This window comes from Zingiber officinale, chromosome 9B, assembly GCF_018446385.1.
Source record: "Zingiber officinale cultivar Zhangliang chromosome 9B, Zo_v1.1, whole genome shotgun sequence".
Lineage (NCBI taxonomy): Eukaryota > Viridiplantae > Streptophyta > Magnoliopsida > Zingiberales > Zingiberaceae > Zingiber > Zingiber officinale.
Genome location: NC_056003.1, coordinates 25,894,693 through 25,906,931, shown reverse-complemented (window position 1 = coordinate 25,906,931; position 12,239 = coordinate 25,894,693). Strand labels below are relative to the sequence as shown.

The following is a 12,239-nucleotide window of genomic DNA, read 5'->3' as shown; positions in this document are numbered from 1 at the left end:
AAAGATGACTGAGATAATATATGACTGTTTAGAACATCAAATATTGATCATGCTTGGAAATGACATTATAGTATTCAACTATCTATAGAAAATCCACTTGAAAATAGTATTGTCATCAACACACGAATCTCAAATAAGAATATATAATGTTGTAACCAGTGATACGGGTTTTCAAGAGTTGAAATACTAATTAAGATTTCTTAAAATAGAAGTTTGAATTAGGAGAAAATAATAATAAAAAAACAATCACATCCAAATAATAACTACAAAAGAATGTGTCAAAACAAAAGTTAACATAAACATAGAGAAAATATGAAAACAAAATCATTGCCCTTAAGTAATTGATAAATCAAAAATACAAAAATATAAAAAAAATAACCATTGCTAGTGTTAGCAAATTAAATGAGTCAAGCTATTGAAGTTGGAAATAGGCTAACTAAGAGGAAAGATGATTTAAAAAAAAAGAAGCATAAACCGTATGTTCATAAGCAACCCAATGGAAATGCATGCATCTCAAAGAAAGAATGCCAAAAATTCATAAACCGTATGATCCTAAGCAACCCAATTAAATAACATACATCCATTACGTACACCAAATAATCAATTAGAAAACAAGATGCAGTAGTCTATTATGCACTACCTATGCTATTATATTGAGCATTGATGTCATACTGAAGACCTGCATTTCAATGACTATTGTTTGGACATTTGATTTGCATGAAATATAAAAAAAATGTCAACTAAAGTAAAAGGAAATCAAAAAATAGATTTTTATAAGTAATCATAAATTGCATATTCCATGGTTTAGATTCAGGTGGTTCATCAATGATAGTTTGAAATAGTATAAATTATCACTATTGCCTGATCAATCTGGAAAGAATATTAATGAAAAATTTGTATTCATTGAGGTGGTTATTGGTCATTGATTAAAATAGTATGAACTTTCATAACTACTAGTACATGATCAACATAGAATGGATACGAATGAAAATATGTTTAAAGTTGGTTTGGTACTTCCAATATAATTTTTACTAAAAAGTTAATTGGAATGATAAGTTAATTTTAAAAAAATATATTTAGTTTTTCCTATACTTTTATCATTTATGATAATAGGTGTTATGTACTTTTAGGCTATGCTTTAACAAATTATTTTCATTATCTAAAGATTATATGTTACTTCTTTTGATGACCATTTTAATTTTTCATTTTGTTACTTTGATGCTTTCATGAGTCATCATATTTTAATTACAAGTACTTTTGTATTTTAGGTATTCCAGTTTCAAGTGTTTTAAATGAAACAGTAAGAACTGAAAATTGTTATCATAATTTTCAACTCCTAGAATTGCCTGGTTTTCATTAACTTAATTAGAAGATTGCAAGTTCGAGAAATAATTAGTCGAAGTTTATGTGCATTACAATATTCCTAAGACAATATATGATCTAGCCGTCTATTTCCCTTCTCTTTCTTTTTAATGTCTTTCCTTTCTGTTCCTCTCCTTTCTTTTCTAACTCCCTAGAAATATAAGAATGCCAGCACTGAAAGTCATCATTATTTAACAGAATCAGGATCAAATAATTAAAAAAAAACTAGAATCAATTTCAATATTTAAACGTTTCTTAGTAAACATTCAAGCCCTAGAAAAGATAACTTAAACTCCACAATCTCAGTAGTAAATGGGGACAAAAAAAAAAGCAATTCCCGAAAATCAAAATAGAACTAGGGAACCCTAAAATGATGATTTTTAGTAGAGAGCTTAAAAAACCAGAGGAATTCCATAGATCTGCAAGATGTCAAATCGAAAAAGGGAGTTGAAGATTCATTAACCTGTTGAAGGGCATTGGTGAGGTGAATATATGTGAAGCGCTCACCAAGGAAACTGACGATCCACTATGCTCTGCCCTTGATCCTTCGCTCGCCCTACATCCTTCGCTTGTCCTCTTATTTACTCGAGGAAACCTAACTGCCATAATATACGAGTGTAAATCTTGATTCGGATCTAGATCCATACATTACTAAAATATACTATTATTATAGTAATTTTCTGACATTTATTAAATATTATTAATCTTAAAATTAAAAAAAATAAATTACCTATAGTGATAATTTTAAGAAATATCATTATTATTAACTCGATTAAAGATCAATTGATTTTTTAAAATTATTAATCCTATTAATTTTATTTATTTATTTTTCTTTTAACCTAAACTTTTTCCTTCTCTCCTCTTCCCACTTCCTACCAATCCCTAGTCAAATTTTCCCGCTGCCTCGACTGCTCACGAGGAGCGATCGATGCGAGTTGGACTGCTTCGGTTCCTTCTCATTCGATTCCTCCGAAGTCGACTCGTCCCAAGTAGCCTTGAGTGTTTTCTCTTTCTTGATTTCTTGGGGTTCTCCGCCTTTAGGTTAGGGCGTTCATACTTGTAGTATCCTTTAGCATTGCACTTGTAGCACGTTACCTTCGATTTAGGTTTACCCGAATTGTTTTGTACCACCTTTTTCAGTTCTCTTTTAGAAAACTTCTTTTTCTTTGTAATATTTTTCGAACCTTGTTTACTATTTTTTCTTCGTTATTGGAGTTTGAATCTGACTCTTGTTTACTCACTTTCAGACTCTTGTTTTGGTCGAGACTTTGGCTTGGATTCTTTGCTTCTATTTTGACCTGCAAATAAGACAATACCTTTCTCGGTTTGAAATGAGTTAGCCTGCTCATATAATTCTAATTCACAAAATATTTCATCTAATTTAATTAATGAAATATCCTTCAAAATTTTGTATGCATCTACCATAGATGCCCATAGAGAGTTTCTAGGAAACGCTTTTGGAGCGTACCTTACGATGTTGCGGTTTTCGAGTTTGTGTCCGGTCATGTGGTGCCTATTTAGGATGCCTTTTATCCTTGAGTGTAGTTGACTAGTGGTCTCTCTATCTAACATTTTACAATTAAGTAATTGGTTCAAAAGTAAATCGTGCTTTGTTACCTTAGAGTCGTCCGTTCCTTCATGAAACTCGACTAGTTTGTCCCGTAGTTTCATGGGGTTTTCGAAGGGATCGATCCGGTTGAGTTTTTCCTTTGTAAGCCAATTCAAATCTGAGTAAAATATTATTTAGGTGGGTAAAAAGATTTTTGACAGAGTTATATTATTTTCATATTAAAAAATTGATTAGTCAATTCAAATCTGAGTCAGTTTAATAATATATATTTGGTCTGGGTTACAAAATCTAGGCCTGATGGATATAAATACATTTAGGTCAAATATCATAGGTTGAGACATTGTTTTATAATTTAAAAAAAAATAGGCCTCCTTTAAAAGATAACAACAATATGTTTTTTTTAATCTATTTTTCCCAATAAATCAATCTATTGTTAACCAAGAAGAAAAAACTAAAACCCTTGCCTTATCTCTCTTTAATTGATCGATCGACCGAAGAGTAATCCATTGGCAGCAAAAATGAAGCCTACCAAGGGTGAAGGTGGTAGGTTGTCGATGCGAGTAATTGCTTATCTTTTTTGTGACTATTTTTCTCCCGTGCTTATCAGTTTAATGATTATATGAAACTACTAGTTGTTGTCAGCTCTTCCTGCTTTGAGAGCTGCAAAAAGGACGCGCCTATGCTTTGGCCAAAGCCATGTGAGTCAACTATGTTAAAGCTAATTCATCCTCTTTAGGTGAGATTTCCAAAGTGATTAGAATCATCTTAGTCAATTGAAGGTGAAGATGGTGTCTCTACTAACACTTCTCTTCTCTCTCTCTCTATAATCGATCGATCGACTATAAAAGCAATGTATCAATTGTAGGAACAAAGTCTAAGGGCGTAGGAGGTCAGTCGCCGTTGCAAATCCTAAGTTGTTGTTAACTTTGCCTACTTTGAGAGGTTTAGGAGAAGGACCCAATTCACGCTTTGGCCAAAGTCACGATTGTCGACTGTGTTAAAGCCAATTCATCTTTCTGAGACGAGACTTCAAAAGCGATAAGAATCATGCCAATCAATTGGAGAATACGACCTTGGAAATTGACGTTGAAGGTAGTCGGTTGCTATTGTAGCAATAATCTTTCTCCCATCGTCTTAGAAATTAGGTGCCTACATACATTTCTCTTCTCTCTCACTGATCGAGCAATTGGTTGTAAGAGCAATCTATTGGCCATAGGACGAAGTGTATCTAAGTTAGAAGGTGGTCAGTTACCATCGTAGGTAATTGCTTATTGTAAGTGCAATCTATTGGCCATAGGAGTGAAGTATAACTAAGGGAGAAGGTGGTCAGTTACCATCTCAAGTAATTGCTTATCCTTTTCATGACTCTTTTGCTTCCATAATTAGTAGTTTAATAATTTCAAGAAATGACATCTGTTGCAAATCCTAAGTTGTTAACTTTACATGCTATGTCTTTTATGAGAAGAACCTAGTCCTAGCTTTTAGCTAAAGCCATGACTCTTGATTGCATTAAGGCCAACTCATCCCTTCTAAGTCCGACTTCCAAAGCGATTAGGAATATATCAACGAATACGACCTTGGAAACTAAGGCAAAGATGGTTGTTTTGGCACTAATCTCTCTCCCATCGTCTTCTTTATTATCTCAAAAATAGGTGTGCCTCCCAACATTTTCTCCTCTCTCTTATGGATTAGTCTACTACAAGAGTTATTTATCAGCCACGAACGAAGTCTATCTTAAGTCGAAGATGGTCAATTGTTGTCGTAGGTAATTACTCATTGTTTTCTTGACTCTTTTGCTTCCATAATTATTAGTTGAATGTGCTCTTCCTGCTTTGAGGGCTGGGAGAAGGGCCCAGTCCATTCTTTGGCTAAAGCCACGACCGTCCATTGTTAAAAGACAATTAATCCTCTTCAACATGGTTTGAGATCTCGTGTCTAGCCGGTTGAAACGGGCGAAACATTTCATTCCGCCCGTTGGTCAACACCGACACGAACTCGGCACCAGTCCCGTTGTAGCTGCGGAGGCGTCGCGACACCAATGGCGAAGTTAGTGGTCGCACAGGAAGGGCGTTGCGATGCCAACTACTACACAGGAGGAGTTGCGCAACCCCTGGCCACGTCGGAGGGGTCGCGCGACCCCCGCGGCCGCATCGGAGGGTTCGTGGCTGCGCTCGTTCGTTTTTTTAATTAAATGATTTTTTAAATTAAAACAATTCTCAGGGTGGATGGGGATAATTCAAAGAGAGTTAATTAAATTCTAGTAAAATTATTTAATTAATTAAATATTTTATTTATTTTAATTTTAAACTATATAATAAATATTTTATTTATTTATTTTTTAGTTATGTTATTAATTTTTTTAATAATCTAATTATCTCTGATTTAAATAAATATTTTTTTTTTTAAAATCCTAATTATATTATTCCATTAAAATATATAAAAACTAATTTAAAATTCAAATTTTTTTAATAAAATATTGTATATTCCTATAATCCTCCGTGGATGTTACGCCAAGGGATCACAATTTTTTTTAGTGTTTTTGATGTAGTTAATTTTTTATTTTTAAATATCTATTTTTATAAGTAAATTATTATTAATAATAATTTTAAAATATTAAAAATTATTTCAAAATTTTAAATAATTTTGAATTTTATTTTACAAAATAAATTAAAATTTTTAAAATTAAACATAAATTTAAAACAATCTAAAAAATTAAAAAAATTATATAATTCTTAAACATTTCAAATAAAATTTGTAAAATAAAAAATTTACAAATACATTAAAAAATAATTTAAAATATTCAAATAATTTTACAATTATTTTTATAATTTTAAATTTAGTTTTGAATTTTAAGAATTACTTATTTTTTAAAATATTTTTTATAATAATTTAATAGGTATTATCTTATTAGAATATATTAAAATATAAATTCAACATCTCAAAATATAAACATCTTTAATAATCAAATATTAATATAGATTTATATTTACATTTAAAAAATATTGAAACTATATCGACACTGCATGATCCGATACCGAAACTGTATCATTCCGGTTTGGGATTGAGACCTCGGCACGGGTCGAGATTTTAAGCTTTGCTCTTGGGTAAGATTTTGATAGTAATTAGTATCATGTTACTTGGTTGGCAAACACAACCTTGGAAACTGAGAGCGAAGGTGGTTGGTCCCTATTGCATGAATCATCTCTCCTCCTATCTTCTTCATTATTTCAAAAACCAAATCAATCTATCAGTTACAAGAACAAAGTCTATCTGAGCGTGAAAGTGGTAATTGCTCAACTCTTTTGCTTCTATAAATTTGATATCAAGAAATTACTATTTGTTTAATCCTAAGTTAGTTTTGGAGCTAGGAGGACTTAGTCCATGCTTTAGCCAAAAACATGGCCATCAACTGCATTAAAGCCAAATTGAAATCGATGAAATCATAAAAGGATTATGAAGAAATCTATATTTCCATTGAAAGATAATATAAATATATATATAACTCTACGATCTTTATCTTATCTCTAACTTAGGATAAATCCCTAAAATTAAGCCTAAGAATTAGATCTAATTTACATCATGATTAATTAGATAATTTTTATCCTTATCTTCGGTCATCCTTAACCTTATCTTTAGTGACCCTTATCATGATCTTTATTCCAAGACTCTCTCTCAAGTTTGTGAATGAAAATCAATCATTCCCAACTTTGATACATTTCTTCATCAACATTTTAGTAAGAAGCTCATCATCTTGTGATTCTGAAGGACATAACAAGGATGGATCTTCCCATGTTCAATCTCAGATTTTATAAAGTTCCTATCTATACGAACATGTTTCATTTGATTAGAATACAATAACAACCAAGCCTAGTATGAATTCTTCCATGTCATTTGGCTCTATCCCCTATACTTAAATAAATTTTATTTTATTGTTACTATCTACATTTTTTTATCTTCCTCGTTTGATGTGCGTATTTGTCATAGTTTCACATCGTTTATCTAGAGCATTTATTGACCGTCTAAGTATATGTTCGTACCATTTTAAACGTCTCTTGTAGTTTTCCCTAAATAGATGCAACTCTGACTTTCTCGCTAATGTTTTCATTTCTTATTTTGTCAATCCTCATATGTCAATACATTCACCTTAACATCCTCTTCTCTGTAACTCATCTTCTGCTAGTGTGCTTGAGTCATAGGTCAATATTTAGTACCATATAACATAGTAGGTCTAACTATCGTTTTGTAGAAGTTTTCTTAAGTTTTAAAAGTACTTTACGATCACAAACACCCGATGCCCTTTTCCATTTAATCATCCTGCTTGTATTTTACGTAAAACATATCTCTTAATCACTCTTTCATTTTGCAAAAATGATTTTAAATACTTAAAGCTCTTCGTTCCAGACAACTTGCCATCTACTATTTTAACAATTGTCTCTTTATGTCTAATATTACTAAACTTAAATTTGAGATATATATCTTATCTTTATCCTACTAAATCAAAACCTTTCACTTTTAATGCTTTCCGCTAAACTTCTAGTTTAACATTTATTGCTTCACGTGTCTCATCTACCAAAATAATATCATCTGCAAACAACATGCTATAGCAAATTTGTCAGATTGTGAATTTGCTATAGTAGATTTATTGTCACTATATTACTACATTTTGTTTTCAAATGCAATGCATAGGTCTAACAATAGTTATTCAATCCAAATTAATCCACATACCCCTTGTGCGATGGCTTGATATTCTGCCTCTTCACTACTCCTTGAAACAACTTGTTATCTTCAAGTGAATCGACCCAATCGACATCGGCAAATCCTTCAACTATTTAATTATCACTTTTCTTGAACAATATACCTTTCCCTAGTGTCCCTTTCAAATATTGAAGAATCTAGTCCATTGCAATTTGATGTCTTACCATGGGGGCATGCATAAATTGACTAACTATGCTAAACAAATGTTAATACCTCTTTTTATCAGTTTGAGCATCATCGTTTGTATTTTGTTGCTTCTGATTTTTTTCATTGAAGTATTTGCTAGACAACCAAGTTTTCCTACTATTTCGATTCCTAGGAAATATTGAAGTTTTCCAAGGTCTTTTATTTTGAATTCAGATTGTACACCTTTGCAATCACATCATTATCATCACGTGTGATCCTTATGACATTATATCATACATACAAAATTAAAATAGATTTTTTTCATCCCTTGTCAGTCTGACAAAGAGAGAATGATCTTCTCGACTTTGTGTGTACCCAAAGCTCTTCATGACATTGCTGAATCGAGTGAACCATGCTCTAGTAGATTGTTTTAATCCGTACAAGGACTTCATCAACTTGCAAACTCAATGTTTCCTTGTCTCCATTTAAAAATGCATTTGAAATATCTAATTGATGTAATTCTCAATCTAAGTTTGCTGCAATGGACAGAAGCACCCTTATATAAGTTAACTTTGCAACAACTACAAATGTTTCCTAATAGTCAAGACCATATGTTTGTGTATACCCCTAGCCACCAAACGTACTATGTATCTTTCTATCTTGCCCTCAAACCTTGTTTTGATAGAAAAAATCCATTTACAACATACTATCTTCTTTCTGTTGGGCAGGTTTATGATTTCTCTTGTGCCATTATCATTCAGTGCTTTCAATTCTTCAAAAATAGTAGCTCTCTACTTTGAATTGTTTAAAACATCATATATATATTTATAGGAATCTCCACATGATCCAGTTGAGAGATAAATGCCCTATTATTGTGTGAGAACTGATTTTAAGATATGTACCTTTCAATTGGATGTTGGGTACATGTCCTTATCCCTTTCCTTAGAGCAATGACAACATCCATATCATCTATAGGAGCATTTCCTTGTGGATCTTGTGATGCATCCATCATCGGTTCTGATGATTGGATTTGTTGAGTAACTCAGGACCTCATTGAGTAAAGAATCGATTCATTTTGTTGTTATAAAGGCTGCAAAGGTTCTCTCCCTTTAACTAATTTATGTGATTACATCATATGATGATGAAGGTAGGGGAGTCCTAATGAATAAGGGCGATGCAGGAAAAGTGATGGAATGATCCCAATGATTAGTTTTCTTTAAATTTTCCCCCATAATCATTGGAATAAAAGAACTCATCCTCTAAGAATGTAACATCACAGGACACTTAGAATTTTCTTGTGATAAGATTGTAGCACTTTTATTCTTTTTGAGTGGGTGAGTAGTCATTTGTGTTGAGTTTCCCATGTGCAAGAATATTATGTACCAACAATGGACACCTGACTACTTTTGGTGGGACAGAGTTAAAAAATATGAATATGAGGATTTTTTGTTTTGTTGTTTTTTGAAGATAGTTGATTGATGCGCCGAATTTAAGGATTTTTTATGGAAGCCTATTGATGAGATGAAATTATCCCTAAGCGATGAGGGACAGAATTTGTGAGCATAAGAGATCTTTCCACTTTAATAGATAATGATTTTTTCCATTTTGTAATCCCATTTTGTTGAGGTGTAGATGGGCATGAGCTTTGATAAAAAAATGCTATCCCTAAGGTTGTGAGCAAAGTATTCTCCCCATTATTTGTGCAAAGTATGTGGATGTTACATTGGAATAAATTCCTTATCATCTTATGAAATTGTGGAAATACTTGCTTAACATTAGATTTATGTTTTAGGAGATAGACCCAGCAAGCACGTGTAAGGTTATCTATGAATGTGATAAACCATTTCTTGCCTGTTAAATCTTCCACCCTTGCTGCCCCCCTAAATATCACTGTGAACAAGATGAAATGGTTTAGAAAATTAGTAATTGTGCATTGGATAATTTGTACTAGTTTGCTTAGCAAGGATACACAGCGTAATGAAAAAGGAGATGGAACATTATTAATGAATAATTTTGAATACAAGTACTTCAAATATTGAAAACTTGGATGTCCTGAACGTTTATGCAGATATTACTTTCAAGTCTCGATTCTTAATTTTTTGGCTAACGGATAAGACATTGAATTTTAAACTTGGAACAGTAAGACATATTTAAATTTAAGTCCCTTGAACAATAATATCTCCAATTCAAGCCACTGTAATTGTAGTTCCATTTACCATTGACACTTCCACTTCATCAGTGCATATTTTGAAATTCGAAAAAGCTATTCACGGCCCCGTCATGTGGTCAAATGCACCGATATCAATTACTCATTTATCTTTATCATTTCTTTGTGATAAAAGGTTGATGAGATATTACCTCGTTGGCCGATTGCAGCCTAAGGAGTGGAGTTCAAGATTTTATACTTTGTAGAATATGGACTTCAAAATCTTCATTTGTTCCGAGTAAAAGGTGCAGGAGGAGTTTTCTTTAGCTTACTAGATTCAACTATGTTGGTTGATGATTTACCTTTCCTTTGATTTTGTGGCTTCCAATATGGGGTTTTCTATGAATGTCCCAATAGGTCTTTTTTGTGTGATTTGGCTTCTCACAATGCTCACATCATAGTTCGTTTTCCCTCTGTCTATGGAATTATGGTTAAATGGCTGCTAATGTGATCCTTGTAACGTTGAGAGTGGAAGGCTTTAACATAACTTTTTTTCTGCTTTCTTCTCATCGAACTTAAAAAAAACTTCACGGAGTGAAGGAATAGGTTTGCCTCCATGATGCGGCCTCGTACTTCATCCAAGTCTTTGTTGAGGCCTGAAGAAGGTGGAATATATGATCTTTTTCAAGGCCCTTGTTATACAACACTCCATCCTCAACATATTTCCATGAAATTGTGTAAAACAGATCCATTTCTTGCCATAGATCAATTGTAATACTTAGTAAATTGATCTTTGCTTCATGTTTTGTAGAATTGATCAGATTTCAAAGCATTGAGATGTGTTTTGAAGATCCGAGTACATCTCTTGGACTGCATTTTAGATTTCTTAGGCATTTTTATAGAATAGGCAAGTCCTTCCAATTTGAGACTCTATTAAATTAATCAACCAAAGCCATGACAATGGAATTTTTGGCTTCTCATGCATTGTATTGGGACCGGTGTTTCATACATAATCCACTTTTTCTTTTCCTTGAATCACCAAAAGAAGGAACTGAAAGTATTCTTTAAAATTTGACCCATTGGATAATTTGTACAGAATGATTCATATTAGAAGTTGCAACGATGGTTCCAAGGGGCTTTGACTAATACATAGTCGAACTCTTGGTGTGATGGGGAATCAATGAAATCAGAAAAGGATTATGAAGAAATTTGTGTTTCCATTAAAAGAAAATACAAATATATATACAAACTTATGATCTTTATCTTATCTCTAACTTAGGATAAATTCCTGAAATTAAGCCTTAGGATTAGGTCTAATTTACATGATTAATTAGATGATTTTTATCCTTATCTTCGGTGTTCCTTAGTAATCCTTATCATGATCTTTATTCTAACAAATTCATCCTCTTAAGGTGAGACTTCCAAAGTGATTAGAATCCTGTAAATCAATTGATGAACACGACCTTGGAAACTGAGGGCAAAGGTGGTTAATTGTTGTCACAACAATTATCCTTCTTTTGTCATACTCTTCGTTGTCTTATAAAATAGGTATGCTTCTCTTTTCTCTCTAATTGATCGATTGGACGCAAGAGCAATCTATTGTTTTAGGAACAAAGCCTATCTAACATTGAAGGTGTCGATCACCATTGTAGGTAACTGCTCATCTTTTTCATGACTCTTTTGCTTTTATAATTGTGAGCTTATTGATTTCAAGAAACTGCCTTCTGCAAAAATATCCCAAGTTAGCTTTGCCCTCTTTGGGTCTTGAAGGATCCAATCTACGCTTTAGGCAATGGCACGGCTGGACTACCTTAAAGCCAATTCATCCTCTTGATGTGAGACTTCCGAAGAGATTAGAATCATCTTAGTTGATTAGCGAACTCTACCTTTAAAAAATGATGAATTAGGTAACATCGATCTTGGGGCGAATGACCCGACTTAACGGAAGTTTTCCACTAGCTGTCAAGGTAAGCCTAACATCCCATGTTTGCGCGCTCCATTTGGAGGAAAAATTCCTGTAAATGTGCCGGAGCTGGAGATCGAACCGTAGGTGGCTGAGTAATATCTTGGCGTCCTTCCGATACACCATAGCTCTGGGAGCAACGCACTCTACCTTAGAAATTTAGGACGGTGGTCACTCGTTGTCTCGATAATAATCTTTCTTGCATCTTCATTTTCTCAAAAACCAGGTGTGTTGTGTCTACAAACTCGTGCCATTTGCTGCAAATCTTAAGTTAGCTCGTCCTGCTGTGAGACTGGGAGAAGGACCCCATCCATGCT

At 33.0% G+C, this 12,239-nt stretch overlaps 1 protein-coding gene across 1 annotated transcript in view; it reads right to left on the bottom strand.

Annotated features, from left to right (window-relative positions):
- The window catches only part of LOC122022544, a 120,590-nt gene extending 118,621 nt beyond the window's left edge, over nt 1-1,969 (bottom strand). The window contains exon 1 of the mRNA XM_042580574.1: nt 1,826-1,969. Coding sequence (XP_042436508.1) covers nt 1,826-1,968 — 143 coding nt within the window. The 5' untranslated portion in view covers nt 1,969. The remainder of the gene's footprint in view (nt 1-1,825) is intronic.
- Nucleotides 1,970-12,239: the final 10,270 nt, after the last annotated feature.